General features: G+C 48.3%; 1 protein-coding gene across 3 annotated transcripts in view; it reads left to right on the top strand.

Annotated features, from left to right (window-relative positions):
• The window catches only part of LOC125956744 (protein amalgam), a 40460-nt gene extending 24101 nt beyond the window's left edge, over positions 1-16359 (top strand). Inside the window, exons 6-12 of one of the 3 annotated variants that reach the window (XM_049688933.1) lie at positions 2842-3027; positions 3151-3343; positions 5520-5648; positions 7869-7988; positions 10504-10674; positions 13425-13495; positions 15356-16359. In XM_049688933.1, coding sequence (XP_049544890.1) covers positions 2842-3027; positions 3151-3343; positions 5520-5648; positions 7869-7988; positions 10504-10674; positions 13425-13495; positions 15356-15790 — 1305 coding nt within the window. In that variant the 3' untranslated portion in view covers positions 15791-16359. Of the gene's footprint in view, positions 1-2841; positions 3344-5519; positions 5649-7868; positions 7989-10503; positions 10675-13424; positions 13496-15355 lie in introns of all 3 variants that reach the window. The other 2 variants (XM_049688942.1, XM_049688925.1) reach the window with 2 other exon arrangements.
• The last annotated feature ends 8683 nt before the right edge of the window (positions 16360-25042 follow it).

The following is a 25042-nucleotide window of genomic DNA, read 5'->3' on the forward strand; positions in this document are numbered from 1 at the left end:
GCCCTGGTCCTGAAGACAAAAGAGGTCAACATGCTCCGAATAGCTTGTGCCCTGGCCAAGGCAGATGGATTCAATAGCCGTGCTGGGGTAAATCCTCAATTGAAAAAGCAGTAGCAACGTCGTGTGTTTGTGGAACAGTATCGGGCAAGGGGTTTTTTTTTTAATTTGATTGCGGATTCCACTAAGAACCACATATTCCAAAACCACTAACATATTCTATTTAATGCCACTCCAGAGACCAGCATAGGGCCAGCCGATTTTTGTTTCAAAAAGGTGTATGCTCATATATTTAAAGTTATTTTTCATGCATTTCACTGTATCATTGGCCCCTATTGCGAAAATGTCGATAACGCTATCGATCGACAAGAGATGAACTTTTGTTCATTTTGGTTCATTCCTTGTCGATCGGTAAAGCCGCTTGTCGATCGGTAAGGAAATAATCGGCTCCAACTGTCATCCCATACGACCCAATCCCAATCGACAAAATGGCATTGCGAACGCACATTTATCGATCGATTAGTATCGACTGCTCCGGAGCAGTCGATAGCGTCGATAGAGTTCACCTTCAACGCTGTTTTTGGTTCGGAGATGGTAGTTTTGAAGCATTTGAGTGCAAATTAGGATGAAGGAAAACATTCTTAAATGTTTTATTTGATATTCCCTGTCTTGTCCCCTTGTTAAAAAATATTTTTCGCATCAATAAAAAAAAATTTCCTATAATTTAGCAGCTCGAAAAGCTCTTATAAAAAGCAGACATTTTTAAAACCAATCAAAGCTTAACACTGCATCGATTTTTGATTGCGCATATGCGGCTGTTCGTAGAACCTTCGCGATTAGTCAACCGGATGCTTGGATGCGGTGACACGGCGATTGCTGGCTTTCTTAATGCTCCAGTAATCGCGTCGGAACACCGTCGGAAGAATCACCATTCAAATTCGGCGTCGTCAACAGTTCTAAACGCCCGCAAGCTTCACGGAGCTAACTGTGGAAAACTACAGACACCTGCACCACATCGTCCTAGCAAAACTTAGATCACGGTTTCTGTTAGCTACCAGAGGACCCGTCGCTAGCGTAAACGTCCAGATCCCCCCTCTCGATCGAAATATCGAGAAGGAATATTAAAATACATCACCAAAAAACATGAAAATGAACATGAAAAACATTAAATACGTTATAAAAGGTTATAAATTTATAAATTTTAAGGTTATAAAATTAAACAAAAAGACAGCAGATCAGCATCAGATCATCAGCATTTCCACAAAATTTTCTATACTAACTGTGAATTTAAAAAACTTTTGACTTATTGCCTGCTTTCGAGCAGCTCCGCGTTATCGAATCGATATCGATTGTTTACATCTGAAACGACCAACAACGGAGTGCGTTCGCAATGCAAATTCTAGTCGATTAATTTGTCGATCGATAACGTTATCGACTTTTTCGCAATAGGGGCCAATATTGGACTAAAGTGAGCAATTTCCAGTTTGCTGTAACAAGCGTAATACACACAAAAACAAAGATTGGTTTATGTATGGCCATCTGAATAGACTGAATTCAGGCTCAAGTAGCTGTAAGCCTCCCCTATGCAACGGCCCAACAGTTGGTCTGGTTGGTGTAAGCGAACGCGTCCTCCTCGCGGGAGCGCGTAGTCTCCGCCTCCCTCACTCTCACCCCCCCCCCCCCCCAACCCCTTTTCCAAGAACAACCCCCGGCGGACCGAATGTGATCTCGGTGTCGCGGCGAACGCTGCCATCCTCTCACTCCCACGTCACACGTCAAAGGTCTCAAGGATACTGTGCTATATTTCATTGTTCGAGAGTTCCTCGCACCAAACCCGGACACAGTGTACAGTACGATCTTCGTAGCTGTACCCGGGGGCACCGGCCGATCATTATAAGCGTTGCTGCATGCCTGCATGCTTTATCGCCCGTCACACCATGCGATCGTTTTGTAATATTTGTGTTGTGGGTTTTGGTAGCACCACCACAATGTTTTTTTTTTGTATCCTCAACCCTTCACGCAATTTCTCACCCCCCATAGAACTCTGTTTACACGATTACGGTCAGATCAGATGTTCTTTGCATGCTCCGACCTTACAGTGCCTTACAAGGCGGCTAGCTAACAGGCGCACCTCACGATTGCACGATCGCCACTACCTCCCCTGCATGCATTCCCCCTACCCGTAGCGAGCACGGTCTAGGCAATGCATGCTGCGTCGCCGCGTAGCCAGACTCATAGCAGCGCTTTGTATACCAGCATTGCACCTAGTATACTGCACCTCTATTTCATGCTATTCAGCGAACCTGCCACCCCCTCTAGGCCACCACCGCACCTCGGAAAAGTCCGCAATTGAGCTGCAACCGATCGCACCGAACTAACGAAAAAAACCGGACTAACGGTTGGTAATCGCGGATGTGGCGGATGTGGCGGATTGGCTGATCGCGGCTGAACCTTTCTTTTCCTACCATTACTCTTAGTCCGTATATGTGCTTCTGTGTGTGAATGAATGATGAGAGAGAGGAGGAAGTGTATGAATGTGTGCTCGAAGTAATGAACGACTGAATGAACGTGCGCGCCATAAGGCGTGATGTCCTTTGTCCTACTCCGGGACTAAAGACTGCGCGTGTGTGGGGCTGCCTGCCGATGTATGTATATACTGTTGTGCTCGAGCGCGCGCGCGTGTGTGTGTGTGTCTGTGTGTTCGCCTTTTCATGTTTAGCCAATTCCGTAGCCGAGCCAAGTCCTTGTTGTTGTGTGAACTAACTGTTTCTACTGCTGGTCTCAAATATACGCTACCATCACCAACACCATACCCATCATCAATGTGGCGCTACCGTTGGTTAGGTCGCCTGGATCAAGGCGGACGCGAAGGCAATACTGGCGATCCACGAGCACGTCATCACCAACAATGGGAGGCTGTCGGTTACGCATAACGACTACAACACCTGGACGTTGGTCATACGCAACGTCAAGATGGAGGACCGGGGCGTGTACATGTGTCAAGTGAACACGGACCCGATGAAGATGCAGGTACGTGTATCGCTGGTGAGCCCTGTGACGATCCAGCAAACCAATCCCCCTCCTTGCTCTCTGACCCAACGACTACTCTCGGTACACGCTGACACGCTTATATCTCTCGCCGCTTACTGCCAGACGGCTTTCCTGGAGGTGGTCATACCACCGGACATCATTTACGAGGAAACGTCGGGCGACATGATGGTACCGGAGGGCGGTTCGGCCAAGCTGATCTGCAAAGCCCGGGGCTACCCCAAGCCGAAGATCGTGTGGCGCCGCGAGGATGGCCGTGAAATCATCGCCCGCAACGGGACTCACGGCAAGATGAAGGGTAGGTGCAGAGCAGGGATCTCAAGCCCCGTAGTGGACAGTAACAGTCAGTCAGCGAGCGAGCGAGCGAACGAATTATTATTTCTTTCAACTCGTACGAACACTGCTGCTGTCACTGCAGTCATTAAATCAAAATTAATCCTTAACCCGTGTACCAACGGATAATTCGATACGCTTCGAACCAACGGGTGGGTTTGGCCAGACCCCTATGCATTCACACGTATTCATATGAGCGTATATGGTGCGTTCTAAACACTTTTTACCTGTAAGTCAATCATAACGTTTACATTTAAAAAAGAGACAAAATTTGAATGCTGATAAGAAAAAACTAAGCCAATTAATTGAGATTTGTAAACTGCATTTGTAAGATAACCTTATCACACACAAAATTCACAACACACACAAAATTCTGATTGCGCCAATCCGAGCACCCTTCCGGTAGTTAGCTGGATTTTTCGACATGAAGGTCGAAAACGCGTTTGCACACTTGTTTTTCAGATATTTCTGTGCTTTTTCGAATAATTCCTTCTCCGTTTTTGCCACAAAGTTGTTGCAATAGATGCAACGATTTAGGTTTGAACCGAATTTTTCAATGGGATGCAGTTGGTGGACGTTGGGCGGGTTCATCGACTTGGGTACCATATCGATATTAACCACTTTATCTCTTCTATCGATCGTTTCGAGTACCAGATCCGGCTAGATCCCGCCAGAGAACGGTATTCCCGCTTCCTGACATATATGTCTATGTTAGTCAGGTACTTCTGCATGTTTTGGTTAGTTGTACCGACCTATCGGACAATCGCACGCAGCGGTGTAGTCATTTTTCTGTCGGTCTTCTTCTTCCGCATCCTTTGGAGCTTCTTGGCGCTCAGAGCGTCGGCCATACGGAATCGAACCATCTCTCGATGCTCTAATTGTTGTCCATTAGTGCCAAGATGCTGTAGATGCCGTAACAGAGGACCCCGGCATCTACATAGTTGAATATGATGCTCATTTCCGGTGCGGCGGACTACCTTTTTTTAAATGCGCAAATGTCAGAACGGAATAGTTTTACTATTTTCGCCATCACTTTTAGAGTTCAACTGATAGAGGTTTCAAATTTTTTTACGAGTACAATGGTAAAATTACCTTCCAAATGCATTTTGATGCAGATCTCAAATATCTTAGTCTTAGTTTTTTTCTTATCATCATTCAGATTTTGTCTCTTTTTTTAATGCAAACGTTAATTACTCTCTCTTTTTTCCATGTGTGTTTAGCATATCCGCAACTACATGAAAAGTCAAACATATGGCCTGAAACATTTCAAATCGTGAAAAAGACACATCTTCTCTTATTTTGGAACGTTTGCAATTTTTTGCAAATTTAGTTTGAAGCATATAAAATTGGATTTCAATTGGTTTTACTATGAAACAAAGCCGATAAAAACATCTTCATTGATATTGAGCCCGATAAAAACAAGTATATGGGACTTTTGAGTGTTGGTGACTGACTGGCGAGTTGCACGTAGAGCTGAAAAAACTAGTTTTACGGCTTAACTTATCACCTCCGTGTAAAAAAAGGCGGCAGTCTCGTTTGCTATCGGTGCCGCTGATTTGTGTAGCCACAACATTTGCTGGAAGATTGATTTGTTTTCCGAAAAATGCTTCAATCACTGAGCGAACTTGCAAATGCTCGATAATTCGTATATTATTCATACTTTTCTCAATGTGAGGTAAACCCAAAGTTTTGTATAACTTATCTAAAAAAGCGTATCTCTCTCTTTTATTGTTTCATTCAACCATTTTACAAACACATGATAATGCCATAATCTCTCTACGATTATGGCTGCTAATGCCATAATGTCTCGCCAGGCCCATCCTTTGTTTCGAAGGGTATTTAGCAAAAAAAAATTCACGTATTTCAAGGACATTTTTTTAAACAATAGTGTTATCAATTGAAAGCTAATAAAGTTTTAGGGCAAATCTCTGCAAATAATAGAACTATATGTGACTAACAAATGAAAATGGAAAAGGTCTGGCCAGTCCCATCCATACGAGAGTTAAGCACACGATATGCACCGCGGATTGGGCCGCGGGCCGCGAGTTTGGGACCCCTGGGTGTGAAGAGCGGTAGTGGATGGGGGGCAACTGCGTCATCGTCCATCGCTAACCACCCTGTTTTCCTGTCTGCCGTTCCAGCGACAATCGTGGAAGGTGAGATACTGTCCTTGACGAAGGTGACGCGCTCGGAGATGGGGGCCTACATGTGCATCGCCTCGAACGGGGTCCCGCCGTCGGTGAGCAAGCGGCTCAAACTGCAAGTACACTGTAAGTGGCCTCACCTTTGCATCCCACACACCTTCGCCCTGTCCCCTCCTTTCTCTCTCTCTCTCTCTCTCTCTCTCTCTCTCTCTCTCTCTCTCTCTCTCTGTCCTTCTCACTCTTTCTTCATCTCTTTCTGTAGAGAGTTAACACCAAGCAAATTAGTGATAGCGATAGCGAGTGTGGGCGACACAAACACACATGCATACAAACACATACACACGCATGCTCGAGCGTGCAGTGAGAAATCTATCTATTGAAAACATTTATGAAGAGTACCTTTAAAAAACTTCTACATAACCACCAAATCGTCCTCAACGTCATAGAAGGGGATTCGGCAATCGAACTCCGCTCGTTACCAAGAAGTAATCTTTCGGAACAACCGGAGCAGCCAGTTTGTCACCCGACTCTCATGACCGGAAATCTCGGCCGAGGTAGTCGCCTAGATCCTATCCCATCCCAGTCTATGGTTACCAATGAAGTAAGGAATGAGTGGAGAGGGGAATGAGGGAGTATGTGTGCATAGTGCGAAATTTCAATTGAATCCATTGCGTAAGTTTCATTTGCGCTCCGGAAGTCAGGTAGGGGTGAGGAAGCTTCCAAAGAAGGAGGAAAGGCTGGCCCCACTAAGGGCCCCTTCGAACCTCGAACGAACAAATTTTTGTCCCCACATCATCACCGAGACTCGAACCGCGAGGTCAACCGAACTACTGCTCTCTCTCTCTCTTTCTCTCTCTCTCTCTCTCTCTTTTCTCTCTCTCTCTTTCTCTCTCTCTCTCTCTCTCTCTCTCTCTCTCTCTCTCTCTCTCTCACTCGAACACACATTCCAACCAGCGACACAGTACTGGAGTTCGAGATGACAAAAACCAAAAAGACTCAAAATTCTCAAAATGTGTTTGAGAGAGTAGCAGAGAGAGCACGTGTATGAGAGACAGAGAGAGACAGAGAGGGGGGAAAAAGGAAGAGCTCGAGCATCGTATGAGGTTAATTGGGGTTGCTGGTTGAAATCCGTAGAGAGTACTACAAACTAAACTTCCATCTTCCTTCCACCCTCCCCGGAACCCAGAAAACCCCGTTCCGGGTCTGCTTCCCATCGTCATCATCGGCATCAGCATCAGCATCGGCATCGTTCATCGTACATCGGACCCAAATATCACCTAAATGGTATTTGGAATGTTGGAAATGTGATCCAAATGGAGGAAGGGAGAAGGGGGATGAAGAGTGCATGGTGTCGAAGTTGGTACACCGCTGGTACTACCGCTTCAAACCGCAAACGCCACACTATCTGCCTTGCTTTCTCTCTCTCACTTTCCTTCTCTCTCTCTCTCTCTCTCTCTCTCTCTCTTTCTGCTGTATAAATGATAGAGAGAGAGAGAGAGAGCATTGCTATGCAAATGTTGGTCGGTGTTACTAAAACTGTTGGCGCTGCCAATGCCATTGCCGTTGCCGGTGTCTGCCGTACGCTGGATCGAAATGATGAGAAATGTTATTAGGTTATTGGATTCAAGACATTGTCCGAGCATTGAACCTGGCCGTTAGCCCTTCTAATAGATTGACCGGCGCTGTGCGCTATGAGGTACTTACGCAAAACCCACGAATTCCGATTTTCGGGTGGATCTCGTTTTTTTTCTTCTAAGAACCATGCCAGCATGCACACAGCTCTACTAGGCGCAACGTTAGCAGCATCATCCTTCGATCCCGATATGCTTGCCCGAGGTACGGGCCCGATTGTCCCACAGGCCACCATTATCCGCAAGATGGACGACACCAGCAAACCCCAACCTCACCAGTTGTATAGGACTCGTAGAATTGAAAAGTCAGATACAACCAATTGGCATTGGCTAAGGTAGTTGTAATCAAAACATGCACCCTCTCTCACACACACACACACACACACACACACGACAGGATATGCTAAAACCGATACCCAGTGGAGGCGCAAGGTATTCAGTGGTGTTGTGGTGGTGCTCTAGTGTGAATGAGCGGCAACCGACAGCGGCGATGGCGATAGTGTGAGTGACAGCAGGCGGCGTAAGGGAGAATGAGAATGCGCAAGGCGCTACATGCAGCTCTTCCGGGTTTCGGGTTCTCGTGTTGTGACATGATGGCCCACTTGTGATCGACCATTCTCTACATCTTAAACAATTATAAAAAAACAATTCTCGATGCACCTTAGTAATAGTTCGCTTCCTGTTTCTTTCTGATTCTTCCTCCCTTACCCATAAGTCCATCCGCTGATCCAGGTGCCGAATCAGCTGGTCGGCGCACCACTGAATACCGACGTGACGCTCATCTGCAACGTGGAGGCCTCTCCGAAAGCCATCAATTACTGGCAACGTGAGAACGGTAAGTTCTTATCATCTTATCGAAAGGTATGGAAGTGTTTCCGAAACGGAAAAAAATCGCGGAAATCCTTTGGAGCTTTGGAACGAGTACGTTTGGACACCAACGAACAGAGTCGAAGACATGCTCTCTCCATGACCAGATGTGTGTATGGGTGTGTGGTCGTTTTCTGCTCAAGGCAGTGGAAAATTGCTAATAAAGTTGCACAATCTCGTACATAAAACACGGATAGAGTAAAGTGGGGTAAAAGAATGCGCATACGGTTACAGTGCGCACTAGGCTTTTCCGGAAAACGGCAAATCACCGATTCTAGCAACAATCTATACTGGTTTGAAAGCTCATGAAATCACCACATCTTACGCGATTTTGATTGTGGTTTGGACTGCAAAAATAGTCTGCTATTTCTATATTATTTTAATGAGTTTTTGGAAACAGTATCTCGCTTCGTGAATATTTCCTATATCAAACCTTTGAAAGCGTCCAAGGACACATAATTGGCATAGATTCAACTAGTATAGCCCTCGTTCTGGAAAACGACAAACGGAAAATTATGCATTTGACACTTTTTCAGAAATGATCCTATGGGGCAAGAGTGTACACTCATAGTTAGGGCGAAAATAGGCGTAAGTGAATGTATATGTAATTTCTTGGAATTATTTGTCTCAAAATGGTAATCTGTGTGGATTAAAACAGAAAACTGTCTTGAAACAGATATTCCTCAAGTTATATGGTACCCATAAAATCAACCTACCTATCATACTTATCAAAAGATCTCATAGAGAAAAAAAAGTATGAAATTGTAACGTTGGTAAATTTGTGTGTTTCAAAGACAAACCACTTTTTTTACCATACATATATGCATATGTAATAGATTACATCCGCAGAGAAGAACGACGCGCACTCTTGCACCACCACCCTTTCCCCAATGGTGGGGTAGGGAAGTGCGCATTGTTTATGTTTGCTTAATATGCATTTTTATCTAAATGTATGAGCGTGATCAAAAACTTCTGTTCCACATTTTAAAGCTACAGACCCATACTTCCATTTGGTCTAGCTATCGGGGACGAACCTTCGTTAGAGAACTACAGTACGCTGAAAGTTAAGTGCGCGCTCGTACTCCATTTTACTCTAATCTATAAGTTGTTGGTATAGTAATGATGCAATTTTTGCCGTTTTTTTTCGCGATCGATCTTCGCGCAATCTTGCTGTGGAAGCAGTTTAGCGGCGCGGAGCGGAGAGGCGGATTAAAAAATGAAACAAACCCCCTTTCCACCATTCCATCACCTACTGACAGTGACCGTGGCCGTGGATCACCGGCTCGCGGGAGTGAGTAGTAGTCGGCCGGCACACCTGTAAGCTTGGTGGCAGCAACCCGGTATTGCTTGCAAATTGTTATTAATTATGCAACGTTGTGTATTTACTTGGATATCGTTAAATACACGACCGTGGCGGGGGTGCTGCTGATGTTGCTGTTGCTGTTACGTGCTGACAACACACGCACACACACACACGCGCGCGCGCGCGTACACTGCAGGTGAAGCCGGAATCGAGTGCCGGAGTGGTGGAAAGGATACCTCCTCGCCATGGGATTCTCGCAAAACAACGCGCTAGACCCCTAGCACAACCCGGCACCTGGCAGCAGCAGGCTGCCCGAGCGCGCTAACATTAATGTCGCCGTATGCCCGTACGAACACGCACAAAAGGCAACCAAAACCGATGCTGACCAGCCGAGCGAGCCAACCCAACGCCCAAGTATTCGCCCCTTTTTCACAGAATCTCAATGTGACACACACACATGCACGCACGTGCACATACATACACAAACAGCATACACACGAACACACAAACACACACACACGCACACTAGCGGTGCGCTCGCTGTTAGCGCACGAGGATGATAATTTATTTTGCTTTATGTAATAAATTTCTGAGTCAGCTCACCTACCGGACGACTCACGAGTCGTCGAGCCACCAACAACCCATCCTCCCCATCCCTTCATCCGTCCCCCCTCCCCCGCTATGGTCCCATGCGCCACCCATGGTACCAAACAGCGGCTGTGTACTACTTCGATTGCATGCCAGCGCCAGCGTTGCGCAGAGATCGATAATGCAGAAGGTAGCCGGGGCACTCTGCCTGTGTGTCACACACTGAAGCAATGTCAGGGGTGGTTTATGCCGTAGGTGGTCCGTCGGGGTGGCAGTAGGGACGGGTTCAGTGCATCCGCGCGCGCGCTTGTTGTTGTTTGGGGGATCCGGGGAACACTGTTTTGCTTCGGCCACTAAGTCACCGCGGCCGCATGCTGGTAGTAGTAACACGAAGTAGTGGACCAGAAACCGGTGAAATCAAAGGTGAATCGGGTGCGTGGACCAGGTGTGCCCGTAGCAGAATTCAGCGAGTGTGTGTGTGTGTGTGTGTGTGTTTGTGTGTATGTGTGTTTCATTGCATCTTACTGCCGTTTCCGTTTCACCCAATTTTGCATCTCTCTCTCTCTTCCACCTTCCACCTTTCCTTCACCAGGTGAGATGATCATCTCGAATGAGCGCTACCTGATGAACGAGAACGAAAGCTCGATGTATGCAGTCCAGATGACGCTTGTCATCCGCAAGCTGCACAAGGCGGATATGGGCGGCTACAAGTGCATCTCGAAAAACAGCATCGGCGACGCGGAGGGTACGATCCGGCTGTACGGTAAGTGGGGATTGTTGGCCAGCGGACGAGTTAAGATTGCGCGCGCGGCCTGGTGCGGCGTCCGGCCGGAAAAGAATATTTCCTCTGCTCAACCCTACCCCGTAGTATCTCGTCGGTAACTGTAAATTGTCACTCATTCACCCCCCACCCCCTCAGGGGTTAATTGTTTTACCGGGGTTTTCACCAACCTATCACCGCCCCCCACCCCTTCCTCTTGTCTTCCTGCCACCTAAAGCCACGAAAACAGCGCGCGCGACAAGCGACCTGCATGACGTGCAGCTCCTAGTGTGTGTGTGTGTGCGTGCGCGCCCGTTTATATATATATATATATATATATATATATATATATATACGCGCCCGTTTATATATATATATATATATATATATATATATATATATATATATATATATATGCGCGCATTTGTTTGTGTGTATGTGTGTGCACGTCCTCTCTGCTGTTATCATACACATGCACACAACAGAATTGCGAAAAGATAAAATTTTAGGGACACAATGGGCCCACGGATTAAATGAGGCGCTGAGGTGAAGGGATGATTTGCCATTCTCTTCCAACTTGCCACCCACCCTCCAACCCCTCTTTCTACCTCCCCCCCCCCCCCCATTGTTTTCCCTAAAACAAGAAATGATTTAAAAGCGAACAACAAATACAACCAACAGAACAGGACAAAAGCAAAAACGTGAAACAAATGTTGAACAACAGTGGCGTTATTTGTGGCCTTTGTTTCTTACATGCGCCCCCCTCCTTTTCGTACACCATTTCCCATTCCTTACCCGGCATCGGAATGGAAGCGGCGCGAAACGACACCCTAGAGACAAATTGGGGAGTCTGCCTGGTGCGCGCGGACGCTGGCTGAAGGAAGAAAGTTCAAGCGAATCAGCGAGCAAACCGAACCAAACATCACAATCAGGCCGGTGGCTCATACGTGAAGCGGTAATTGTTGGTGAATGAGTAGAGGGGGGAGGGAGAGGGGTGCGAGTAGAGTGGGGTGGTGCTGCTCGGAAAGCCACCCACTTCAACCGTTTTCCAGTTCGTTCCAGTTTTGTATTTGTCGTTCGCTACACGCTCGTACGTCACGCTCGCTGCCACCGTTTGTCGGGCCCAGGGAAGCTGCTGGGTAATCCCTAATACCTACCGGCCGCACGTGAACAGCGAGAGTGCATGTCAGGACCGGTGTGTGTGTGTGTGTTTTTTTTTTTATTTTTTTTTTGCCTTGTCCCTTGAATGATGTTGTTGAAAAATCCATCAAGAAGAAGGGAAGGGAACCAGCATTAGTAGTAGTGGGGTCGCCACGTCGTCGCCGCTCTGGCAGTCTCCGTTTGTTTGGAAATTGAAACCACTTCCCCACGCTCTACCCTACTACTCTCACGACTGTACTGAAGGGTGGAACCAGCGTGAGTATCGGGAGGAGGCGTAAGACCCGTCCGCCCCGCTGCTCTCTGACGTGGTATATGGTTTGCCGCTTAAAATATTAAAAATCATTCTCCTTTCATGCCCAAATAATGAATAGCACTCCTCCTACCGCGCGTCACATCCCTTCACGGTATGAGCACGAGAGCATTTTCACTTTCTATCGTGTGCAAAGTGAACCTCGCTTGTGGGTGGCCGCAGAATGGTGGGAGATTTATAAGGGATATAACGAAAGAGTTGGAAGAAAGTGCATTCACAAGACACACAGTTAGGCACGGTCTACAACAACTTGCCGGTTTGGCAAAAACCAGATATACTCGGCTCGTGTAAGAATAAGAAAATGAGGTTATGTAGTCTATTCTTAACCTCAAGCGAATAAAGACGCTAGGGGAACCCTCCGTTCACCAATATCTATATACACACATACGCACCTGTTACAGCCAGAAATGCTTATCGTACGGATGAAACGCGGAAGCCTTATTGCTACTACTTGTGGTTGCGCTCCTGTAACCAGCATAGCTCACTTGACTGCAAGAGTGAGTCGAATCGGTCGAAGTGAACAGTAGGGAGGGGTGAGCAGGATATTGCAACACTCCCCCAATCAATGAGACAACAATTCACACATTTCGCCCGTTCCTGCTCTTTGCATCATAGGACCGAGCGGTAATCATAATGAATCATAACAGTTGGCACCTCCTCCTCCAGATCCCGGATTTACCGTCGGCAGCAGCCGCACCTGGCAGCAATGTTCGACCAATTTATTTATGATGCTTCGAGCTACACCTACTCCCCCTTCCAACCCCTGTTACTATCGCTTAGGGGTGGCTATTTCAAATGTCTTCTTCCAACTTCGTCCCATGCGTCTGTCGAATGTGCTGGACCACCGCCAGCAATCAGAACAACTTTCGCAGAGAGCATAGATCCGCCTGAACCACCCCAACCCAGCTAGCTCGAGACATTAATATGCCCCAGAGAGAGAGAGAGAGAGAGAGAGAGAGAGAGAGAGGGAGAGAGATAGAGAGAGAGAGAGAGAAAGAGAGCGATCAACATACTAGGAAGGATTACAAACGGTGGTCAGTGGTAGCCTTTATTTTTGGAGAGATGGAGTTGATGGAGATACAATGCAGCAAGTTTAAAACCATGTTTCAGGGTCACGCTGGAATGCACATTACTCCCCTCCTCCCCAACAACATCCCGGCGAAGAGGGGGTGGTGTGTTATTAAGAGCGGGTGCAAGTTGTACGGAATAGTAATGTTATGCTTCTTTTTTTTCTTCTTCACTCCCTTCCATTTCCCTTGGCGCTTTCATTTCACCAACGCAGAGATGGAGCTGCAGAAGAAGTCCAAATCGGCCCTCCGGCTGAACGGTGTCGAGGATACCTCAGGCAACGATGTAAGTATAGGGATAGCATGCAGCATGCGGGAATGATACAGGTACAGGAGGTTTGAGGCGCTATTATCTAAAGGATGTCACCGATCCCCGAGGTTCAAGCAACTGGTGATCAGAACCCAGTCCAGCGTGTTTGAGAAAAATCACAAGCGCTGCTGCTCTCCTGGAAGTACACTGACCGGCATAAGTAATAGCCTACCCTTAGATTTTTTTTTGATTTTCGACTATAAATTCGACATTTTTCAATCAAATCAAAGGCAAGCGTTGTGTTTATCTTAAAGGTTTCAACATTCCTCCATCAGTTTCACTGGCTTTCAGCTCGATTGGTTCGATGATTTTTTTGTTTGCTTCATAATCATTTAAATGGGAGATGGTCGATCACAAGTGTGATAAAAGTAAAAGCCCACTTTGCAACAAATGCTACCATTATAAAAAATAACCGGAATTTTTAATTTATAAATCGCGAGCTTGCCGTTTTTGAATTCTGTTTTTTTGTGTTTTTTATGTGGCAGCACTGTTACGGACGCATATACCAAGTTTCAGCTTGCCAGCTGGTTATTTACGTTTATAGCAGTGAGTTGTTTACATTAAGTTTTGACGTCGTGGCGATTTTTACAATAGATTCAAAGCTACATTGCTAAATTTGCTTGCTGCGGAAATGAAATTAAGTTTTCCATTAGACACATTAAAAATGTTGCAAAAGTGTTATGGTGACGATACTCTATCGAACACACAGGTGTACCAGTGGTATGAACGCGTTAAAAGTGGTCGTGAGGCTGTTGTTGACGATTCTCGTCCTGGAAAACCATCGAAATTGAAAACTGATGAAAACGTCGATGAAATCCGACAATTGTTGATCGAAAATCGCAAATTGACGATAAGGGACGATAGCTGAGACCTCCAGCATATCATTCGGAGCTGTTTCGCAAAAACAGACCTTTGTGCTTTGTGTGGTAACAACTCGGGAATTCTCCATGACGATAATGCGCCATCTCATAATGCGTTGATTATTCGTGAGTTTCTGTTCAAAAACAACATCAATACTATTCAACAACCGGCCAATTCACCTGATCTCGCACCATGTGACTTCTTCCTATTCTATCGATTCAAAAAACCATTACGAGGAATTCGTTTTGAGAGTGTGGAGGACAAAAATGCAAAAATCGCTGGAGGCTCTATAATGGCTACACCAAAAACCGACTTCCAGAAAAGATTCAAGAGGTAGATCAAACGCTGGCACAAGTGCATCGTAGCCGACGGGGACTACTTTGAAGAGGACAACTTGAATTTTGAAAAATAAGCATGTATTTTTTAAAAATAAATTCCGGTTATTTTTTTATCATGATAGTATTATTGTGACTCAAATGATACCCTCAGGTTTATTCAACTATTCCTGATACTCAGGTATCAGGTCAAATAATACGCTCAGGGCTACATCTTTGTTAAGCCTGTTTATAACATTTGGTTTATAGTTTTAGGCCCCCCTGCGCCTTTATTGTTTACAGTGGTTGAGTCCACCAATCGTTGCAGTTCCAGTTTGTAAGTCGATTGCGCACCGGTTTTGCGCAAAATAATTGGGTGTATGCGAGGAAAAAAATCTTTGCGCGCCAGAAATCTTGTTGTGCAGCATTGTTTGAACCATGTGTCTCAACAGATGTTAGCAGAAAAAAATGTTATCAGGTGGCTCTTTGTGGTTTCAGTTCTGGCCTCCAACCACAGCGAGCTGCTCCTCGCGAGCGCACTGTGTGTGTACTTATTTCTCTCCTTCTTTCTCTTTCTCTCCCTATCTCTTCTCTCTCTCTCTCTTTCTCTCTCTCTCTCTCTCTCTTCCCATTTTTTTCCTCCTACCACCATCGCCCGAAGCTGCAGGAGATCAATGCCACGCCAAACGTCGATCAGCTGGAGGAAACGAACAAAATCCACAAAAACGGCAGGCTGTACAAGGGGTTGCAGACCGGCGACAACGACCTCATTACCTCAAGCACGAACAGTGCGATCCGGCCGCATCCGGCGCCTCTCCAAGCGGCCACTACTAGCAGCTGCTGGTGCTTCGTCCTGCTCCTGCTGTTTGCCCTGGCCACGACCAGTGTGCGCTTCCAGTGTGCGATCACACTGGTTTCGTTGCCGGCACGGATCCAGACCAGCCACCACCGGACCGCCGGACCGCCGGACCGTCAACGTTCGCAACCACAACCGTCCGAACCACCACCGGAACCGGCGCGGTGGATGGACAGCGAATTACCACCGGACCGGCGTCGGCGTCGTTGTCAACTCAGCCCTCACCAGGTTCTCAGCTAGGTGAGAGCAGACAGAGTCCGTCATCCGTCGTCATCCAAACCGTAGTAGGTTCCTCTGGTTACGGTTGCTTCTCCTTGTTGAGTTCACCCTAATGTTACCTTATTGACCGATGCCGATCACGTGACAATGTATGTGTGTGTGTGTATGTATGTAAGTAAGTAACCGGAGCAACCGATGCCGGTCCGGTAGCACATCAGCTCTGATCAGCAGAGGGAAACCGACCGACCGACCGACCGAACTATAGGGCTCTTGCCTGGCGCTCAAATGCGTTGGAGGTAGGCGAGGGTTGCGGTTTTCGAGTGTATACGAGACTTGACCCTCCCCTGTCGAGACTCGATCCACCAACCATACCATTTCTCTAATGCAGCCCTTCGCTGACTCTCCTGGAATAAGAGTCACAAAGCTGCAGTGTTGAAAAGTGATTACGAAAATGCGGTTAAGTAGAAAAGAAGAATCTAAACGCGAATCAGAAAGAGAGAGTGTGTGTGTGTGTGTGCGCGCGCGCGTGTGTGTGTGTGTGTGTGTGTGTGTTTGTATGTTTATTGTGCAGCAAAAGAGCCAGAACCGAAACCGAGGTCGAGGGAAAAGAAAAGAGTACAACAGCAATGGAAAAGCAGCAAGTAGTCACTTGCAGCTACACTAAAAATGCGAGGTGACAGCGAAGCTACTACAGCGATTAGCAAAGCAACCCTTAGCTAGGTCCTGTTTTAGCTCGCGAGGCAGCAGCTGACCCTAGGGTTCGCTTGCGCTTCACACTGCTGCTGCTACTCCCCGTATCGCTTGCAGATGCGTCCTTGTGAACGGATTTGACCGAAATCCGATCAGAAATTGCGTATTGGAGTGCCGACGCCGAAACAAAATAAACACTAACTGGAGGAGCCCCCCCCCCCCCCCCCCCCCTTCAGTGGTGGTGAAATGTCAACTACGGCGCTACGGCACACTGGTGCTGCTAGCACACCAGCAGCGTAATACGGCGAAGCATTTTTTGAAACACATGATTTGAAACATATTTATCTGTCATCCTCCACGCCACCTCACCCACCCACCCATTCCAATCCAATTCGTCCCTGGGTTCCGCCTCTCGCTAGCACCAGCGCCATTCCTTCCTTCCTTCCTTCCTGCCCTTGTGCTGTCGCTACAAGCGCATCTGCTAATTACGCTAATGCTTTCGAGGTAGCTTCGAGCTAGCTAGGCAATGACTCCGAGCTCACTCTACCCCCTGACCCCACCTCCCCCCCCCTCACCCCCTCTCGCCACCGCCTGAATCGAGCCATTAGATATGGGTCTGGTCTGAATGGTACCAGAGTATCTGGTCTGGTGCTAACCCGTTTCGAATACCCGGGGCATCCGGTATTCGGTTGAAGCCGACCAGATAGTCAATGCGCCTTCCTTCTCATGCATGCATGCACCCATGTTTCTCGTTTCGAGGCGCACACTTCCTCACGGAGGTCGCAAGCGTTGCGAAGTATGTACGCAATGTACACACCGTGCACACGTTTATCTCAAATCATAGTAATGTGAGTCATGGTGGTGAGCATGGCGGCAGGCAGTAGTGGCAGCCACGTGCAAAAACCACGATACGAAATACCAAAGAGTGTGTTTCAAACATCTAGCGAAAAGGGGGTCGCAGCTATAGGATAGGGGGAGCATGTGCAACAATGCCTGTGTGCTAACACAAAAATCAAGCAGTGAAATAGTGCACGGAAGGTGGGAGAACGTGAACGATGTTGGTCAAATGTTGACGAATCCAGCCAGGAAAGCTGCACAATGACAAACAAAAAACAACCACATACGCCACACAAAGAAAAACTACGCTCATACAGCCACGGGAAAAATGTAGCAAAATTTAGATGAAGATTAAAAGAAGAATAAGAAGAAGAAGAAGAAGCAAAAGAAGAAGAAAAAGAAGAAAAAGTTGGAGAATAAGAAAAGGAAGATTAACATTTCATCAAGAGAAATAGGAATGATAGTGGCGTTTTTTTATTTGGGGCAGGAAACCTTCATAGGGCGCGATGGTCGCGTGCGCAAAAAATTGCGCCAAAGAAACCAGAAAACATACCAAAAGAATGCAGGAAAGAAGAAGAAGAAGAAGAAGAAGAAGAAGAAGAAGAAAGAAAAACAAGAAGAAGAAACAAACAGTAAAAAGATAGGAAGGATCCACAACACATTACGCAAATTATTGCAGAATAAACGCAGAATAATAATTTACTAGATATTCTCGCCCGCCCAGCACCTACCCCCCTCCCCCCTCCCCCATAATAGCCATAGACGAAAAAGAACAACATGTCATATTGTAAAGGAAATTAATCACTAATCATTCCTGCTATAACATGCTCTCATCTATGACCTATGCCGTAGGTATACCAAACAACAAAACAAAACTAACTATCAAAGAACAAAAAAAAACTACACACAAACACATACACACAAAACTATTGAGACATAATAAAAAATATTATCGCGATTTACAAGTCACAAAAAAAAACCGGAAGAAGACTCGTCGTACTCACGACAGTGCTGTGCATCGTCCATTGTTCGCCTTTCTATTCGATTCCATGGTTTCGCCTGTGGCCAAGTCGCCTCGCATAAGCCTCGCTGCTTCTCTTCCACCACGCCTTCTCCTACCTTCAATCATTACATCCTCCTCCAGTGGTTCCAGATTGTTTTCTGATGTGCTGGGCCTTTCAAAATCTAGTCGGTGCATCGATAAACAAAACTTGCTACTCGGTTACGGGCTCCGCTCAACGCCAATCCAGAGGCACTATAGGGCATCATCAGAGCAGGGCCCCAGCAGTGCAGCAGCGTGGACTGACAACTATCACCCCCACATCTCATCCACAATTACCCATTATCTCTATAGGTTCCGCTGCCGTCGTTATGGTTGTCGAGCAGAACCAAAAGATCCAGATTTACGAATGCAAGGCCGCGGCCTTACCGACACCGACTGACCGTCGGACCGTGTACATACGTGAACCGTCGGAGCTTCTGTGCAATACAAGCTGATATGCATGATAGACGGCCACACATATAAACCATGCAAAGTCTTTTGAAGCTAATACTGGTCAGGGCAGGTGCATCCGGAAGCTATCTAGTGTTTGCGATGTGAAACAGACTGAAGGGCCACCAATCTGAAATGAAGCGAAGTTCCAAATCAGGCGCGCATATGAGCGCACATACTACTGTGTCCAAGCTACAATATTTGTCCTTGCGCTTGAGAGGTAAACCGTCCTTCAAAGTGTAGTTGGCGCATATGTTTGATATGCCATTATCATCCGCCAAGTATCTTGTTCTTAATCAACAGTTTTCCAATACGAAATTATTGGTTTTTTTGGGCGTGAGCTGCATCGATTGACATTGCGTGGTCCTCCTGGGCGTTCTTCCTCTTCAAAACGCTCCCGATCTCCCTGGAACTCATTGTACCACCTTCAATTTTGCTGTTTGACATATTATCATCACCAAAGCCTTTCTGTACCATTCGCATTGGTGTACCGGCAGTAGTATTTTTTTTTCCTATTGCAAATTCTTTGCTGAAAAACAGTGGACATGCCGAAAAACGAAGAATTCACTTTTAATAGTTCACAAAATAATAGGTATCTCATAACACCAGTGAATATTTTGACGTCAAACTGACTTCATGGTTGTCAATAACAGTGCTGACAATCTACCTTATTTTTTGGATATAGTAGTATATTGTAATATATGGTGCCGGTGCCCCCCCATCCCTTACATACTCACACACACAAACTCGCACAAGCACGCAGCGCATATCGCCACATCCTTGGTACGCCAATTAGTTCGCTAATCGTCGGATTCTGTTGTTCTGCAAGGGCAGTCAAAAATCAAGGCAGCAACCACCCGTCGAAAGGGACAACGGATGAAGGCGAAGGGACGAAGAAAGAAAGGACAAAGTCGGAACGTAAGAAACGGAAAATCCGATCCGATCGGAACGAGGCGCGGCATGGCAGGGACTGCCTGCCTGCCTGCTGGATTCTACAAACTTCATTGATAACATTACATCGCTCGCACCCGCCACACACACACTAACACACAGAGACAAATATTGAAAGAGGTGAAGGTGAAGGGCGTTTAGAAAACCGATATGGTAACGGAAAAGGGGGAAGAGACGCCTCGCGAAGACCCCGACTAAGATGAATAGAGCCGGAAGCTTCATTATGCAGGCAAGTGAGCGATGGTCTACTGCTCCGGGAGCTGTTCGTGACAACTGCTCAGCCCATCTCGCCACCACCACGTTACTCGCTCGTCATTTACACGCTCCCCGGCCACACCGCGCCGCGCCCGTGCTCTCGGTGAACTATATTTCATTCCATTCCGGCTAAAGTTGCTGGCGGACTGGCGGACGCAGAACGACGTGGTTGTGCGTGTGACAGGTTGTGACGCAGCAGCAGCAGCAGCAGCAGCAACGCTGTGCTGTGATCTGCTCAGCTTCTTCATTATCCCTTTTTTTTTTGGTTGTTGTTGTTGGTTTTGTTATTGTCATATATACCCCTCAGCTCCAGCTATTTTACATTTTGTCCAGAATTTTCCCCGATTCGTCCATTCGTACTCGAACACGCACGCACGCACACACGCCTTGCTAGGGTTGCTTATTTCTGGATGTATAGGTGCCGCAGAGAGACGAGGTATCCAAGATCGCCGCAACGCCGAGCGCTAGTGTTGAAATGCGATGATGTCCATAGTGATGGCGTTGCGAATGATTTTTTACTCCGAAGCTTACAAGCATTTTACAGCCACACAGCAACCCATTCCCCCATCCCCTCGTGGGAGGGGGTGGAGGGAATGGGGCGGATGGGGCGTATGGGAGTGGAGCAGTAAGAGAATGGAATTTTCCCCGACTGGCCCTTTTGCTGACCTGATTTCCTCCCGCATTTCCCACCACACACACACACGCGCGCGCGCGCAAAACGCTAGTAAAGCAATAAAGAAACTCCCGCACCCCCATCGCTCTACACCGAAGAGAGATTGAATGAAGTGTCTACTGCTACTGCTGCTGCTGCTGCTACTACTACACAGTTTAAGCTGTCGGAATGGCAGCTCGTCCAATCCCGATCAGGCACGAGAAGTGCACGATCAATGAATGACGGTGACAAGGTAGCAGCGGGGGGGCGGTGCCCATACCGCTATGGCTATGCCGAGCTATATCGAGCTGTAAGCTGACAATTCGTCCTGCGGCTGCTGGTGATGGGTTCCCGGTTCACTCACCCACTCTGACAGTCACCTCACGGCTTCTGCTTCGGCGGGATAAAGGAGCGAGACTCTCGGGAGGCTCGGGTATGCCAGCGAGGAGCGAGGCTTTAAACTAACAACGCCTCCAACCACCAGTCCCAGTCAGTCCCAGTCAGCAGGCACCAAGCAGCACCCAGGCGTCTCGTAAATTGGATGCGAGTGAGCGGCGAGAAAGTGAAGGACTCTGTATGGACGACGACGACGACGGCGACGACGGCATGGTCGTACCAGGCAAGGCAAGTTCAATTGCCATCTTCTGCTATCATTTTTCCTCCCAGCCACCATCCCGCCACCCATTCCCCCCACCCGCCACCCCCTTCACACATACCATGTCAATATTATTCCAATAAACAAAACGCGAAAAGCGTGAAAAGAAAATGATCCTCTTACCCCCTACCCCCATCTCAGTGTAATCCACCGAGCGTAGGAGTAGGCAGCAGCATCACAACAGTACAGAGAGAGTGAAAGAGAGAGAGAGAGAGAGAGAGAGAGAGAGAGAGAGAGAGAGAAGGAAAGAGAGAGAGACGTGAGATGCAAACACTACGCAACGCAGTGACCCTCCCTTCCTTCCTCCCCCACCCCTTTCTCTCTTTCTCTCTCTCTCTTGCTCTCTTGTCGTCTCGGAATGCGACAAGCCACACTGGGGTACATTCTTCAACTGTGGGGAGGGGGGGTGGAGCAACTCCACCGCCCTCCCGAAACGACCGACCGGCCGGGCTTCTTCGCACTTGGCCACAGAAGGCTGGGGGCGGGGGGTGTGGTACTTACTCACGGGCGCTGCTAGCGCTACTAGTACGCTACGAAACCCGGCAAGCGGCAAGCTCGTCGTCTCGTGAATGTAATTTTGTTTTGCCATCCCCCTATACCCTAGCACCATCCCCCTCCCCCCCTCCCCCGGAAGGAGAAAGCTCTCCCTCGCTATGTTAGACCCCTCGTCGTCGTCGTCGTCGTCGTCGTCGTCGGTTTGGTGAAAATGCTTGATGCGATTATGCACACGCGCTTGGCGCGCTTGCTGTATAGTTGCTATACGTCGCAACTGAGCTGGAGGGGGTGGGGGTGAGGGTTCGCACCGAATCAACTACAGATGAACGCATGTTAACGGCGCATCTTCTCGCAACCCCCTACCCCCACAGGGGGAAGATCGGTTGTCCCAAGGAAACAAATCCCTTTAAAAATCACCCAAAAAGCAAAACACACCCCTTGTACGGAGCTCCTTGGTATCTCTTCCCGGTGTCAATATCCGAGGTGTGAGGAAGGACTTGTTGGACGGGGAGGGGACGTGACGGGGTACCATACGAGATACATCGCGGGAGCGCACGCTGACTCCCCATTCTCCCACCACCCCTCGAACCAAGGAACTGTGATGCCGAGGCGCGCGCGCGCGTGTGTGTGTGTGTCTCATCTAGGACTGGCTGGTCCGTGGCCTAGCCTATGGCCTATGGCAGGCAGATGCGTGCCTAGGCGGGCGGGCGGGCGTACCGGGGTGGACGGGGTGGGGGTGGCAAGGAAATTACTTCCAAAACAGACCAGAAATGAACGGCCAAAGAAGGCGAACGCGAGACCCTTCCGGAGGAGGATGTTAAGCGAATTCCTTACGCCACGATGCCACCGGTTTGCCGGCCTCCTCCACCAGTCAGCTCGGTCTGCTCGCGTGTTGGAGGGTAAGGGTGCAACGACAGTGACGAACCGCCCCGCCCCGCCCCGCCACGCCGTTGGTATGCGTGCGCCCACCCGCCGTTCCGGGGCCGCCAATTCCGGGACAAAAATTTTCATTTAGTATTTACAATTTAATTTCGTTCGCTTAACGACAAAGTGTAATGTGCTTTCTCGACATATTTGCGTCGAGCAATAGTGATGCTACCGCCCCCCCCCCCCCCCCCCCCCCTCATGGCACGCAGAGCGCCCAATTCACAGACAGACACATCCACTCATCCGAGGGGCCCTGCAGGGAGTGGTAAGTGGGTTAAGGGTGGGGTCGGGGGTGGGGGATGCACGAAATGTTTCGCGTTTCGCCGACGCCGAACCAGAAGGTGAATTAGATCGCAAGTAAATTGAATTTAACCTTGCCGCCATCGACACCAATTATCCAGTTCACACTCTGGTGATCGCTCTCTCTCTCTCTCTCTCTCTCTCTCTCTCTCTTTCTCTCTCTCTCCTTCTCTTTCTCTCTCGCTCTCTCTCTCCTTCTCTCTCTCTCTCCCTTTCTCGTGGCTCTAGTGGCAATAGTGGGCCTTGTAGTCGAGGAGGGGGATGTTTTTGTTTTTGACGCGGTTGATGATACATGCAAAGCCCGCTAGCCCGCTAACCCGCTCAGCTGCTGCTAGTAGAGCTTTTGTTTGGGCAAGTGCAGGCATGACTCTGACGCTCTGACTCCTTGAGTCGGCTGAGAGCTCGGAAGATCGGGGTGGATCGGAGGGGCGACAACGTCGCTACGGCGTCAGAACTGGTGAATCCAAGGAGCAGCGTCTCCAAATGGATAAGCATTCCACCCTTCCAGGCGTAAACGAGGCACCGAGTTCGAGATAACCCCTATCCCGAGCCCAGTAGTGCCACACGTATTGTGCAACTTGTAGCTCCCTTGTAGGCTGTTGCGGATGCCCGCTTTTAGGCGCTCTTCAGTGCGAGTTGACTGGATCAGGATGAGGACACTTGATGCCTGCAAACCCTTCAATGCCCTTCCAACCGTTTGGGAAAGAGAGAGAGAGAGAGAGAAAGAGAGAGGGAGAGAGAGGGATGTGTAGCTGGATAGCCTCTGGTCTTGTCTCTTTCACCCCCGGGAACGGTCTGTGCCATCTCAGTAGGAGTGCGACGACGATGACCCTTGAGCGTAAGTAGGTGCCTCTTGACCTCCAAGAGTGCTTCAGGAACGGAGGGAGGGGCGCAGGACGCAGGACCGTTAAAGTATGTGTATGTGTATGTGTGCTGCAAAGGGAGGGCAAAGGACTAAACTATACGGATATACGGTTGTTCCCGGACAAACTACTTAATGAAGCTGTTCCCCTCATCTTACCTCCACACACACACACACACACACACACACACACACACACACATACCTCCAAGTGCGCTTTTTTGTGCTCTGCAACTCTTTACTCTCTCTCTCTTCCTCTCTCTCTCTCTGCCTCGCTCTGTCTCTCTCTCTCTCTCTGCCTCTCTCTCTGCCTCTCTCTCTGCCTCTCTCTCTGCCTCTCTTTGAGTAGCTCTAGAGGTTGAACTTTCATCGGACGGAATTTTCAATTGGAACTGCATAAATTTGTTAAGCATTCATCCTCTCTCCCATCACCCACACCACCCCCCGGATTACCCTATTTTTTTTTGCACCACGTTGCGTCGCCCCCGCAGTCGCCCCTACCTCGGCTCGATGGGCCGGGCTCCGGGAGCAGTCTAGAGCCACTTGGCCACCCGTCTTCGTTACACAATTCGCGACAGCCCCACCCCACCCCATATTTCACCCACACCTTGAGGCAACAGCATAACAACAACAAATTGTGTCCAAGATAAACCGTTTTCGCACCAGCACAATACGGACTGACAAGACATAGGGGTTGGTGCGGTGGTGCGAGGGTGCGGGGGTGCGGATGTGGGGGGAAGAGGGAAGGTAGTGAAGCAGTAGCACCTAGTATCGCCCCAGTATCGCTCACTCGCCGCCCGGCGCAGCGAACATCCTGCACGGTCCTGGCTAATGCTTGACCGGACGTTCCACGGAGCCCTCGGTTCGTCCTTCCGGCCGGCCAAGTCGGTCCTCGTGTGGCGTGGGCGATTGCGATTCGATTGCGTGGCGCAAAACCCTTGACAGGTCGCCAACATGCGCTTTTTGGGAGTCGCTTCCGCTAGCGGTCGCTTTTAGAAGGGTGTTTTTTTTTTTTGTTGTTGTGTATTGCTCGTGTTTATGCCCCGCTGCTAGCGTGTTTGACCAGCAACACCAGGAGCAACAGCAGCAACAGCAGTAGTAGTAGTAGTAGTTTAGCAAGGCAGCGACGGGGCTTCATTTGCATAAATGTATGCTTG

The sequence above is a fragment of the Anopheles darlingi genome, chromosome X, assembly GCF_943734745.1.
Source record: "Anopheles darlingi chromosome X, idAnoDarlMG_H_01, whole genome shotgun sequence".
Taxonomy (NCBI): domain Eukaryota; kingdom Metazoa; phylum Arthropoda; class Insecta; order Diptera; family Culicidae; genus Anopheles; species Anopheles darlingi.